Raw genomic sequence first — 12,358 nt, 5'->3', positions numbered from 1 at the left:
TGGATGGAAAAACTGATGTCACTCTTCTGTGTGTCTGGTTCATACAAAGCTTCAGCCAGGAGTTAGCTTAGCTTAGTTTAGCTTAAGACTGGAAACAGCAAACCTGGCTTAATTTCTTACAAATGGGACCTTTAATCTGTACGAAAACAGACGAGTAAAACATCAAGAGCAGTATCAGGCTGAAGCAGCAGTAACAAATAAGCGTATTTCCCAACTGTTTTAATGAAACTGGCAATACACAAGTTTTTTACCTTTAACTCGTCATTATGAAGTAAATTTTGATTGCACAATGTAATGACTAGTGGCACCGTCAGCGTTTACATGGGTTCCCCTATAAACTTTTCTTTCACTACGCTATATTGTCGGCTGTTGGGCAGGAAAATCTGGGCTGACTGGCTGTCCAGCCATGCTAGCCACCTGGCAACTTTTCTATCTGCTTTTACGTCTCCTTTATAGACTAAATGAATGAATAAACTCACGATTTGTCCTGTTTTGTTGGTAGCTACTACTCTACGTTAACGGAAATCGATCCAGTTGTCTTTGAGCCAGCAGTGAAAAAGAAAAAATGTGTTTATTAGTGGGGTTAAGACGTGCTTGGACGCAGATTTTGCTAGCGTTGGACAGAGCAGGCTAACTATTTCTCCTGTATCCAGTCTTTATGCTATGCTGAGCTAACCAGCTGCTAGCTGTAGATTCATATGTGATTCTGTAGAGAAAGATTTGAGTCTTATTCCCAGATCGTCAAATGCCAAAGATCTGGGTTGGTGGGTTGGGCCGACAACCAACCCAATGCATTTTTGATGACCTGGGAATAAGACTCAGCAAGACAGCAAGCTAAAACTAAGCTCTGGCCATTGCTCAATAATAACTTCTCCAGTCCAAACTGGATCCAGGACAACTGTTCTTTTACAACAGTGACCCTCACAGATAAAAATATTACGGCCCTAGTTGGAATATTTTTATCTTAAACCCTGAATACCAGCCAGCAACACTGACACACTGGGCTCAAGTGCAGCCATGCAGGGAGCAACTGTCTTGCACTGCAGCTGTCTTGGTGAGGGTGCATCAGGGCCAAGGGCGGGCACGCTGACCCCCCCACCCTGAGCATCTGTGCCCACTCATTCAAGCTGGCACCCGCTGAGCCGAAGCCATCAGTCACCGGCGACGATGACAACAAAATACGCCAAGGGAGGAGCACGTTTGACTTGGGTAAAAACCACAAGCTATGAGACGGCAGCACATTCGCACATAGAACTGCCACTGTACGTTCTCTTCATTTGTCTGTTATCCATTAAAACATTCAAACAAACACAGCTGCCACCACATAGAGCGGAGGAATGAGTTACCGCTCTGTGTGTTTAGGCTGAATGTATATCATATGTGTCCATATGCAGATTTTTTTTTGTCACGGAAAAAAAACAAAAGCTTTCTCTTTCACACAGAAGAGACTGATAATAATAATGGAGACATGGAGCTTTGTGAAGTGGAGCTATGCTGTTGAGGGCCGCTGAGCCCTGCCTCCTCCTCCTCCCTCTCACCCCAGTGTCGAAGATCTGTTAGTCAGGGGCAGGGGAGTTTTCAGTCTCCAGGGGCACATCCCTCTGAACCGCCTGCCAAGCTTCTCCTCTCCCTCCTCCATCCTCTCTCTTGCTCTGCTCTCTTTCTTTGTTCCCACTTCTTCAAGTCCTCATGCTCAACTCTCTCCTTCACTTCAGCCACTTTTCGACTTCCGTCATTTACTCCTACTTTGCCCTCAACAACGCCACTTTCCGCTTTCACACTCTTATCTGTTTTTCCCCTTCTCCTCTTCCTCTCCCAGTGATCCAGCTCCTCTGCAGCCGTGCATAATTAGGCCTAAACACAAGCCTGCGCAGGCTCACATCTGGAAGGAGTTTGGACATGGCAGTTTCCTACCAAGACGACTAAATATTTAGGTTGAGAGTTACTGCGTGTGGATGAACTCATGATAGAGGGGGTGGGAAGGAGAGAGAAATGGGGAGCTGGAGATAAAGAATAAGAGGGAAAGTGGGACATAATGGTGGATGGTTGAGGATAGTGTGATGCATCATTAAACTGGTGATAAGCGTGAGTTTACAGGAACTGTGCAGAATGTAATCTGACACAGTAACGTAATCAAGAGCCAGAGGAGGAGGTGATAATACCGGGCGACTGGTTGCTTCTTTATGGCTGGCAGGAACAACAAACAGCCAACTAATAGTTTTAATAAACAAATCCCTGTTGGGATTTCCCATGAGGCTGAGGGGCCTCAGCTGGAATGTTCACAGGGGCCAGCTGTTGTCCATTACACGTAGCAGCCGGCCCCGGAAGCCGAGGGCCCGGTGTCCTCCAGCCCTCGCCTGCTCAGCATGGAGGAGAGCATTCCTCCAGGCTTGCCCCAGGAGAGAGGGCTGGCTGTCAGGCCCGTCCGATGCGGGGAGGGACCGAGGTGGCGTAGGGCACGGGGAGAGCTCCCCTGCTGCACCTGGGATACTGTCTGCAGTCTCCGAGCGGGCTGAGGAATGTCAGGAATAACACGAATATCAACACAACTTCTCACATTCCACATCTGGAGCTAATGTCATGAGCGACGATGGGAGCGTGGGCGCTTGAGGAAATCTTCAGGAAAATGAGCTTTCCAGACACGAGAAAGGTAAAGGTAAAATGGTGGACTAATGATGGAAGTGTTTGCTCACAGAATGCCGGACATGTGAACAGAAACAACCAAAATGAGTCGACGCTGGGATGGAAGATTATATTCAATCACCTCGACCATTGCCACACAAGCCACTTTTTTTGTTCCTCCTCTGGTTTCCAGCAATGTGTTCCCCAGATGTTTATTCTGCCTTTATTAAGCAAGAAACATAAGGACCTATAAATTGACTGCTGGCTGCCTTTAGCTCTCCTGGGGCATAAATCCACTCACTTTACCTCAGTTGAACATGTTCTTTTACTGTGCCCATGTGCAGCTAGCTTTTCTCCCACTGGGTCAGAGTACACAGACAGTAACATACTGTGGGAACGAGCAACGTCTTCAGAAAGCCTGAGCAGCTGCAAAGAGCATGCTGCTTTACAACACCACCCAAAAAATGTGTCACTGACAGAGCGGTAGTCCATCCATCATGGGAGATAGTGTGTTTTGGCCCGTGATGTGGCCCTTTCAAGTTTTGTCCAAGCAGGCCAAATGAATAACTGCTCCGTAATTAAAAAAAATATCAAACTCAGTCCAGAATTATTGCTGTCCAGTTCTCACCAAATGGTTTTGGTGAAAACTGAAAATATGTCTCTTTTGATTCTAGTTTTGCAAGTCAGCTGGACCATGTGCAGGAGGGAGGCGGAGAGTGAAAGGGAAAGCTGAAGTCAGAGCTGTCTGGCTGGGTCAGATTAAAATTTAAAGTGACAGAGTTGTGTCAAAGAGGCAGGGCCAGATGATGGCTGCCCTCTCACTGATCCTCCTAATGCTTTACAGAGGCCTCCACTACAGAGTCAAACCAGATCAAGATGTAAACTTCTGACCTAATAAGCTTTATTACTGCTGCAAGTCCTCAATACAGTTAAACCTGAGGTCATGGGTGTGTGGGCTTAGCTGGAAGACTGTACCCTCAATTTGTCTTTTCATGTTTCAAACTAAACATTCACCCATGGAAACACTGTGGATCCTCAAGTGGAGCAAGAGTTTCCTCACACAATCTTTAAGGTTATAAGGTCAGCATGATCTCACCACCACAGCAGGGTGATCATAATATTATACATCATTAGCTCAGAGGTAACACTAAACTTGCCAGACTGTTGCAACTTACAGAGTAACGGTCCTGTTGGACAGCAGGCTGCCATCCGGAGGTTCACTCAGCTCCTCCTTGCTGCAGCTGACCCTTCTCCCCACAGCCGGGACGCCGTGCGTTTTGGACCGTTCGTCCGTGCAGCTGCAGCCGCTGGTGGAGGCGAGCAAGCCGGAGCAAGCCTGGGAGAACCTCGGCTCGGAGGCGGACAGCAGGAGCAGCATCAGTACCAGACGCCCCGGCAGCAGAAGGATGCCAACGCCGGGCGCAAACATTGTCCTTCGGCTGGATCTCACCTCAGCTGCACCCCCGCCTCCAGTCATCCCATATCTCCACCATGAAGCTCTCAGGGGGGGTGTAAAAGAGGGCGAGAAGGAACAAAATGATCTCGCAGGTCTTGAATGAATGCTCAACAATGAATTATCCGCTCATTTCAGAAATATTCAGCGCTGGCTTTCCAAGAGTGTCCCGTTATGTCATGGCAGCCCGGGCGCACAGCTCCCTTCGGTCCAGATGGTTAATAAATGGATGTGTGAGTCCATCCAAACGTCTCCAACACCTTTCAAACAGGCGCAGGGTTGTGTCTCGAAAAGTTGGAGGTCGTGTTAATTACCTGGAGGGACTTACATCACTTTTAGGATACTTGGGAGTGTCCTCATTCCCGTTATCTCCAGCTCTAAAAGTTAATCCAGGTTGATGAGATTCACGACTGAGCAGTCACAGCCGGAGCCACACACTCATCTATATGAAGAAGTAAAGACAAAGTATATTCTCAAACTTTTCCCATCTGTTCCGCTGCTCAGCAAAAAGTTTCCCTCCGTGTTTCGCCCCGGTCCTGTGCGCGCACTCTCTCAACTTTGGCTGAATTTAATCAGGAGAAGAAAAAAAATATATCTCGGACAAGACGTGAGCTGGTCTCGATCGGCTCCTGTGTAATTCCCAAAATCTAGCGGTTTTGCCTGCTTGCCTCTGTCACACTCAAACTCACTTAGTTACAACCCCAAGTGCGCCCATTCCGTCTGCGTCTGCGCTCTGGTCCCCGCGGTCCTAGCGCAGCCAGCCAGAGAGGAGGTCCACATGTGACCAGGCAGGCAGGCAGGGTGAACACACCTGAGCTCACCTCACACACCTTCATCACACAGTCCACAGGGATATTTCATGTACTGGTGTTGGCCCTAAATAATATAATTATATATTTTAAAAAATCTTTTCTAAATAATTTGCATATATTCTTTGTAATGTAATTAAACTGATTAGGAATAATGACTTATCATTTATAAGAGAAATATATGACAAAATTACACGACAATCAGCTGAAGAAGTATTTTTAAGGAAAAGTATTAATACCACACCGTGAACATACTCCACTGAAGTAAAAATACTGCCTCCAAAACCTTACTAAATTAAACGTATGTAAGTAGAGTCAACATGTACTTAAAGGTGCAATATGTAAGAATTAACCACCTGTCATATTTATACTCCAAACAAGCAGGGGGCAGCGTGTCACCAGGGTAGCCGCTAACTGCTGCTAACTGTAGCAGCAATTAGCTAGTTAGCTCAGTTGGCCGTGCAGATAGCAGTTTGGACTGGGAGTGTTAGAGTTTACACCGCTAGCATAGGCGCTTTGGATCTGGATGGACTGGGGCTAGCTGGTTAGCATGCTAACTTCAGTAGGTATCGCTGAAACATGATACATAAACTGCCATTTATTCACGTTCTGATCATAATTTTGATTTTTGAATGTTTTCAGCAAAAAATCTCACATAATGCCCTAAAGTATCAAGTAAAAGTACTCATTGTGCAGTAAAATGTTCCCGGTCAGTGTTTTATTATTATATGCGATGTTTCTGGATTAATATTACTTCTGCATTAACATGGATGTTGTATTTTACCAGTGTAGACACAGTGTTGAGCCAATTTTAACTACTTTATACTGTTGGATAGTTTAAAGGAAGAAGTTGTACGTGTTTTGAGTCTCACTCCCAACTCGTCAAAAACGCTTTGAGATTGTAGGACGGGTCGGCCAGTTTGTGTGTCAGTTTTTGACGAGTTGGGAGTGAGACTCAACTTTTCAAGGTGTCAGTGAACAGTTTTCATCTTTGTGAAGATGCATTTTCCAGTTAGTCCAACAGAGGTTTTAAATTGTTTATTTAGCTGTTAAAGTAGGAGAATTTTCTGAACACATAAAGGAACACTTCATCCTTCAGTTTATCGTTAACATTTGGAGATGCATGGTTTTCACTGGAAAGTAAGGTATGAAACATGGTGATCTGAAAAATAACAACCAAAGCTGCCGGACAAGTTTAGAGGAGTAAAGAGTAAAATAACTGCCTCTGAGATGCAGTGGATTAGAAGATAAAGGTTTAAAAAAAAAAGTAAATACTCAAGTAAAATACATTGTATTTGTAATTTATAATTTCTTTATTTATCACTTCGCAGGTAACATGAGCTTATTACCTTCTTAATCAACTAGAGTGGCATTCAGTAGAGCGCTTACCTCCGCCAAGGCCCACATTCCCCTTTTGCTCTCACTCATAGATACCAGCCACCTGAGTATACCAGATTTTTTCATCAAGGTCCGTGCACTCTTTGCTAAAAAAATTTATGAAAATGTCAAAAAAATGCCCTATCTCACAATGTTAAAGAAAGATCCGGACCCGCACCAAAAGTTATCGGGGTCTATTCTGGACTGAGTACCATCCTCCATCCAAGTTTTGTGGAAATCTGTTCAGGAGTTTTTGTGAAATCCTGCCGACAAACCAACCAACAAACAGACACAGGTGAAAACGTTACCTCCTTAGTGGAGGTAATAAGTCACAGTGTCACATTAGCACTAAATAAGAAGACAATAATATTGAGGGTTATAAAAAAGAAGTGTATTTAATATAAATGAGTTCGATGCTATATTGTTGATGTTTCTGCTGCTTTTTGATTTGAATTAGCTGCTTCCAGTCGGGCTGTAGACGACAGGAAGGTCTTGATTTCTATGCACGCCTGCTCTGGGAGAATAAACAACAGTTATGAATGAATGCTGAAGGCCTCTTGTGTATTGTGTGTTTCCGGCAAATCAAAATGCTTCTCATTCAATCAGCAGGAAGGAGAGGAAGCAAAGACTGTTATAGATACACTCCGGTGAATTGTTGCTGCAGAAAGAGTTACGGCCGTCTGGAACAATTTGATCCTGAAAATAAAATTAGACTGAGCTGTCATTTTGTAGATGGCAACTCTATGACATAAGTTAGTGCCTTGTTTTTCTGTTCCAGAGGCACCTACAGTATGAAATACATGCAGCAGAGAGTAGAAGTTTTATGTGGTGACTGCAGTGATGGAATGCAACTAAGTACATTTACCCAAGTATTGTATTTAAGTACAACTTTGAAGTACTCAGTTTTTTTTAGTGTCTCCACTTTGTGCTATTTTACACTACCACTCCACTACATTTATTTGATATCTTTAGTTATAAGTTACTTTGCAGATTACATGCTGCATCAGTGCCAAAGTACAGTTAACATCAGATACTTTAAGACTTTTACTCGAGTATGACTTTTGGGTACTTTTCACAACACTGTGAGTTTATCATAAATATTTAACATCAGCACATCTGGAGATATGTGGTTTTCACTGGACAGGACGGTAATCTGTAAAGTAGCTAGTAACTAAAGCTGTCACACAAATGTAGAGGAGTAAAGAGTACAAAATTTACCTCTGATATGAAGTGGTGTAGAGGTATAGAGTTGCATAAAATGGAAATACTCGAGTAAAGCACCTTGAGTAAAAATACAGGGGAAGTGTTTTGTAATCATCTCAGTTACACAAAGAACTTGTTTTTTGAGTTTTCTGTTAACTGAGTCCACTGACGGAATGTAATCAAGTACATTTACACATTTTTTGAATCATTTTTTTGTCGACAATCGACGTGATAAAAAAACACTGATTCTGACAGTCAGAAAGTACATTTAATATCAGATACTTTCACACTTTTACCCAAGTACTATTCATATGAGTGAGTTTCCCTTTATATCAAAGTAATATTTCAACATATCTATACTTTGACTTAGTATGACGGCAGGGTACTTCTTACAACACAAGGTGATGGCCACAGTTAGGGAGGATAGTGTGATAGAAGCGACCTTGTTCTGAATGTAAATGAGTTTCTGCAGTTGTAACAAATAACCTGCTGAACATTAACAAGAAGTGAAGTCAACTGGGCAAGAGAGAGGGTTGTTCTTTGCATACCGTATGTAGTTTTAGTTGTCAGAGCAGATATAATACTGTATGTGGGCTCACAGATCCAGTTCAAATGCGGAGATTTAGAAATAGAAAAATATTCCAAAGACTCGTGTTGAAAGAATAATATGTATTTTTTTAAATATGACTTTTTCCCCCCTGAAAGAAGCACACACGATCCAAAAAACACAGAGGGTCATAAACTTCCTCAAAGTCTCCGTTTCACATTTTTCGCATGTGTGTATGGAAAGTTCCCAAAATACAGCCCTGGACTCCACAGATTTCTGTTTTAAAAATACTTTTTGATATACGAGAGGCCCGGGAGGTTGGAGACCATATCGATTCAAATCTGGAGAGCATTTCAAAATATGAGAAGGTGAACCAGGAAAGCTTTTGAAAGGGGACTTTATGCAATTGGGCTTGACATGCATTCGCTGACATATCCAAACTGCAGGCACCTCAGACGTGCGAGCGTGCCCGGCAGAATAATGGTCCACTGTGCTCTGACCCACACAGTGGACCCCTGGTTTGTTATTCCTGTATATGATACTGTACTCTGGAGCGGCCTCAGAAAGTCAGCGTGATTATTGAAAGAGAGCCCAAAGAGTAGATGGGCGCCTGCTCAGCACCGAAACAGCGGGCTGTTTATCCAAGCTGTTAAATAAGGCTTCAAGTACAACACCCCCCTCCAACTCCACCAGGCCCAAATCTCTCTCATCTGGAAAGCACAGTTTCCATTTAAAATGTCACGTCCCAAACTGCACATTACATCAAATTGTACTTAATGGCATCCAGACAAACTTTAATGTTGTTCCAACATTCTCTCTCAATGCACCCCTCAGCCCCTTCTCACTCCTTATAGCCAAGCAAGCAATCTCTCCTTCTCCCTGTTCAACATCTGGACTCCATTCCAGGTGGGGTGTTGAGAAAGGGGAGAACATCGGGGAAGGAAAGGTGGAACGCAGAGAGCACAGAATAAAGACTGAGATAATGTCTTAGGGGAGATTTTGGTGGAAGTTACGCAAGCTTTTGGGATGTCGGACAGACCATACGTGAGATTTTTCTTTGATGATTCCTCCTGGGCATGTTCCTGTTGTCCTCCAAAGTTGCACGTTATACAAGAAATATCTAAAAACAATGAGGTTTTCGGCGCAATGAGAGATGTGAACCAGACCGAGTGACTGCTGAGCTCGAGGCATAGCTCAGGCGAGAGTTTCTGCCAAAGGATAAACAAAAGAAAACTTCCAGCCGGGAAGCAAACATCAGGCCCAGTGCGAGGCCCTCGTCTGTCGCTGAGTCTTTCCTGACATCTAGTGGTGTGATCAGCAGCACACAGAGGGACCTCCCTCTCTGAGCACTCATCAGTGTTTCCTGGATGAATGGTTTTAATAAAGTATTTATGGGGACATTAAACCTACTGCCTCTACAGTTTATGGGGTTGTCAAATCATAATGTGGTGCCATATTTTGCAGCAGTAAATACCTTTGTTGATCATTAAGAATTGATATAAGCAGTAGACATAGCAACAGGAGTGGTAAGCCTAATGCAGTAGTATTTAATCCTGTGTACATATTGAATTGTATTTATATGGATGCACCAATTTTTCTAATTCTGTCCAAGAGCCAATTCTGATGCCAATATTTTTTTTGTTTTTGTCGTTATTTATTTCATCTGCATTATAAAAAACACGTTTTAAAGTAATTCAGCCCTTCATTACACCGTCTTTGAAAGAGCACAAATTTGATCATGCAAATTTATGAAACAACCCTTAAAGGAAAAGTCCTCCAAAAAGATAAAAATGTTGTCGTTATCTACTCACCTTCATGCAGATGAGAAGTCAGGTGAGGTTTTGTCGTCCATAAAACATTTCAGGAGCTTCACAGCAAAGAAGTGTTGCTGCATCCTCCTAAACAACTGTTGTAGATGGGGACTTGTTTTAAAATGTAAAAAAACAGTTAGCCGAAAAGAAAAACATAAAATGGCTCCATACAGCTCAGACGTTCTTTACACCCTTTTTAAAGTGGAAATCTTCACTGGAGCTGTTGAGCTAAGAGCGTTAGCAAGAACCCATCTGAAGTGGGTGCATGAGCTCGACTGTGCGTTGAGGGTGTAAATAACAGCTTTTCAAATCAATTTGGGATCACGAGGCTTCCGGAGACTTGGATTACACCGGACAAGCTGTATTTTTTACATCAGTCAACAAGTCCAATATCGGCCGATACCGATGTTTGGTCGATATATTGTCATATCCCCAGTAGTTACATGTACTTAAATAAATGTATGCATAGTTGTTAGGTGCATGTTCATATAAAGAAATCCTAATTCCTGATAACGCATTTATCCAGAGTTAAATACATTTGCCTCTAATAAAAAACAAGAACTGTTCGTGTGAAAATACATACACATTCAGTGTTTGGATATGTCTGATGTGCAATCCCTGCAATTCTGCAGTTGCACTTTTGAAACTGTAGTAATGCTGCCCACTGCTGGACAGCAGAGTGAACTATAGTAATATTGTTTTAAAACGATCTTTTCACGGCACGATTCAAGTTGAAGGCAGTGAAAAGCAGGTGAGATTTGGCCTTTTTTTACGTGCTGCTTAACAGCAACCTGTCAGATGTGGGTGACGCTCTACCCGATAAACCTGTCCACCGCTCCCTATTATTTAAAAACTCCACCCAGCTGCTATTCATATGGTATTAAGAGTATCTGAAAGAAGTCTCAAAATCCTTTTAGTTATATGTAAATATGTGGTTACACTGAGGCCATCAGTGTTCCTCTGCACAAGTGTTGCCAAAACAGACACCGGTATGACAGACGCAACAGCTTTTCATATTATATTTGTTATCTAATAAGTTTCCTACCATAACCAACAAGGATTCGTTTGCATGCAAATCTTTTAACCCCAATGGAGAATTGTGATATAAGGTTATGTTTTATGGGTAACTCTTTATAATAAAGGTCCTTGTAACAAGCATTAAAGTTCTTATGAGGTGCTAATTACCATTACTAAGAATATATGAGTTTATAATAGCACAATAAACATTTTTATTGTTTGATTATTAGACATAACACGAAATAAGTGCATAATAAAGCATAAGATTGTGCTGATGGAAAATTGGGAAAGTTTCACAGTCTAAAAAACATTTGTGGAGCTTCACAGCAAAACAGTGTAGCAACATTCTCCCTAGTAACTGAAGTCGATGGGGACTTAAAATGTAAAAAAAAATAAAAAATAAAATAAAATTGTTCTCTACAACTCGTCCAATATAATCCAATTCTCTGGAAGCCCAGAGATCCTAAATTTATTTGAAAAGACACTATTTCCACTCTTTTAAGCCAAAATCTTCACTGCAGCTGGGTGGATGGGATTGCTGCACAGCTGTAAATTCTCCTCAAATCAATTTGGCCACCCGAGACTTGGATTATGCCTGACTTAAGTTGATTAGGAGAATGCTGCAATGCTCGTTTGCTGTGAAGCTCCAGAAATATTTTCTGTACCACACAACTTCACCTGACTTTCCATCGGCATGAGTGTGAGCAGATAATGACTGAAATTTTATTTTTAGGTGAACTTATCCTTCAACCTTTAAAAGGCATTGTTTTTGCTTTGGATCTGGAAGCTGTAAAATGCAGGTAAACAGCTAATAAAAGTATAATAAAGTGTGTATTAATCTTAATAAAGCAACCAAAAGGTTAGTTTAGGTTTATCAATGACATAAGTGGTAGGTAAATTATACCCAATGTGTTTGTAATGCTGTTATAAACAATTGTAAGAAACTCAAGGCTTTTATTAACGTTCCTAAGTGTCTATAAACTGTAAACAAGTTTCATGTAAGTGCTTAAAAATGTCTTATCATCTAACAAATTGTTTTTGATGCTGTCATTAGCACTTATACAGTCTTGTTAATGTTAGTAAGACCTTAATATAACACATTACTGGTTAAGGATTAATAGGGTTGTCAGTTGTCATGTATTGTAGAGAGATCATTCTCACAGCAGACATTTAACTTGTCAGAAAGAAAAGCACAGATGTCATTAATAACATTAATAATGGTGCAACCCAAGCTCCAGGGCCTTTTTGTTGCACATACTTCTCACTGAGACGCTTCTAAGGAATGAAGTCAGCATTATTGTAATTGGTTACACCTGTGTTTTATTGCCAAGACGCGACAAAATGTCAGCTGTGAAACTCAGGCATAAACTTGTAATTTAATGACTTTGTTTATCTTTATATTGTGTGTTATTTATGTTTAGTTAATAACGTGAGGTGTACATGTGGGATGAGAAGTCAGTAAAAGTACTTAAAGACAGGGCAGACATGAAAAAGTAATGAAATGTAAAGCTGCAGAAGC

At 42.0% G+C, this 12,358-nt stretch overlaps 1 protein-coding gene across 1 annotated transcript in view; it reads right to left on the bottom strand.

Annotated features, from left to right (window-relative positions):
* The window catches only part of adgra2 (adhesion G protein-coupled receptor A2), a 43,599-nt gene extending 38,923 nt beyond the window's left edge, over nucleotides 1–4,676 (bottom strand). Inside the window, exon 1 of the mRNA XM_073467293.1 lies at nucleotides 3,798–4,676. Within this exon, the coding sequence (XP_073323394.1) occupies nucleotides 3,798–4,099 (302 nt within the window). The 5' untranslated portion in view covers nucleotides 4,100–4,676. The remainder of the gene's footprint in view (nucleotides 1–3,797) is intronic.
* Between the last annotated feature and the right edge of the window lie 7,682 nt (nucleotides 4,677–12,358).

The sequence above is a fragment of the Pagrus major genome, chromosome 5 (assembly GCF_040436345.1).
Source record: "Pagrus major chromosome 5, Pma_NU_1.0".
Classification (NCBI taxonomy): domain Eukaryota; kingdom Metazoa; phylum Chordata; class Actinopteri; order Spariformes; family Sparidae; genus Pagrus; species Pagrus major.
The sequence above is the reverse complement of the archived record's forward strand: the minus strand, read 5'-3'. Positions and strand labels throughout refer to the sequence as shown.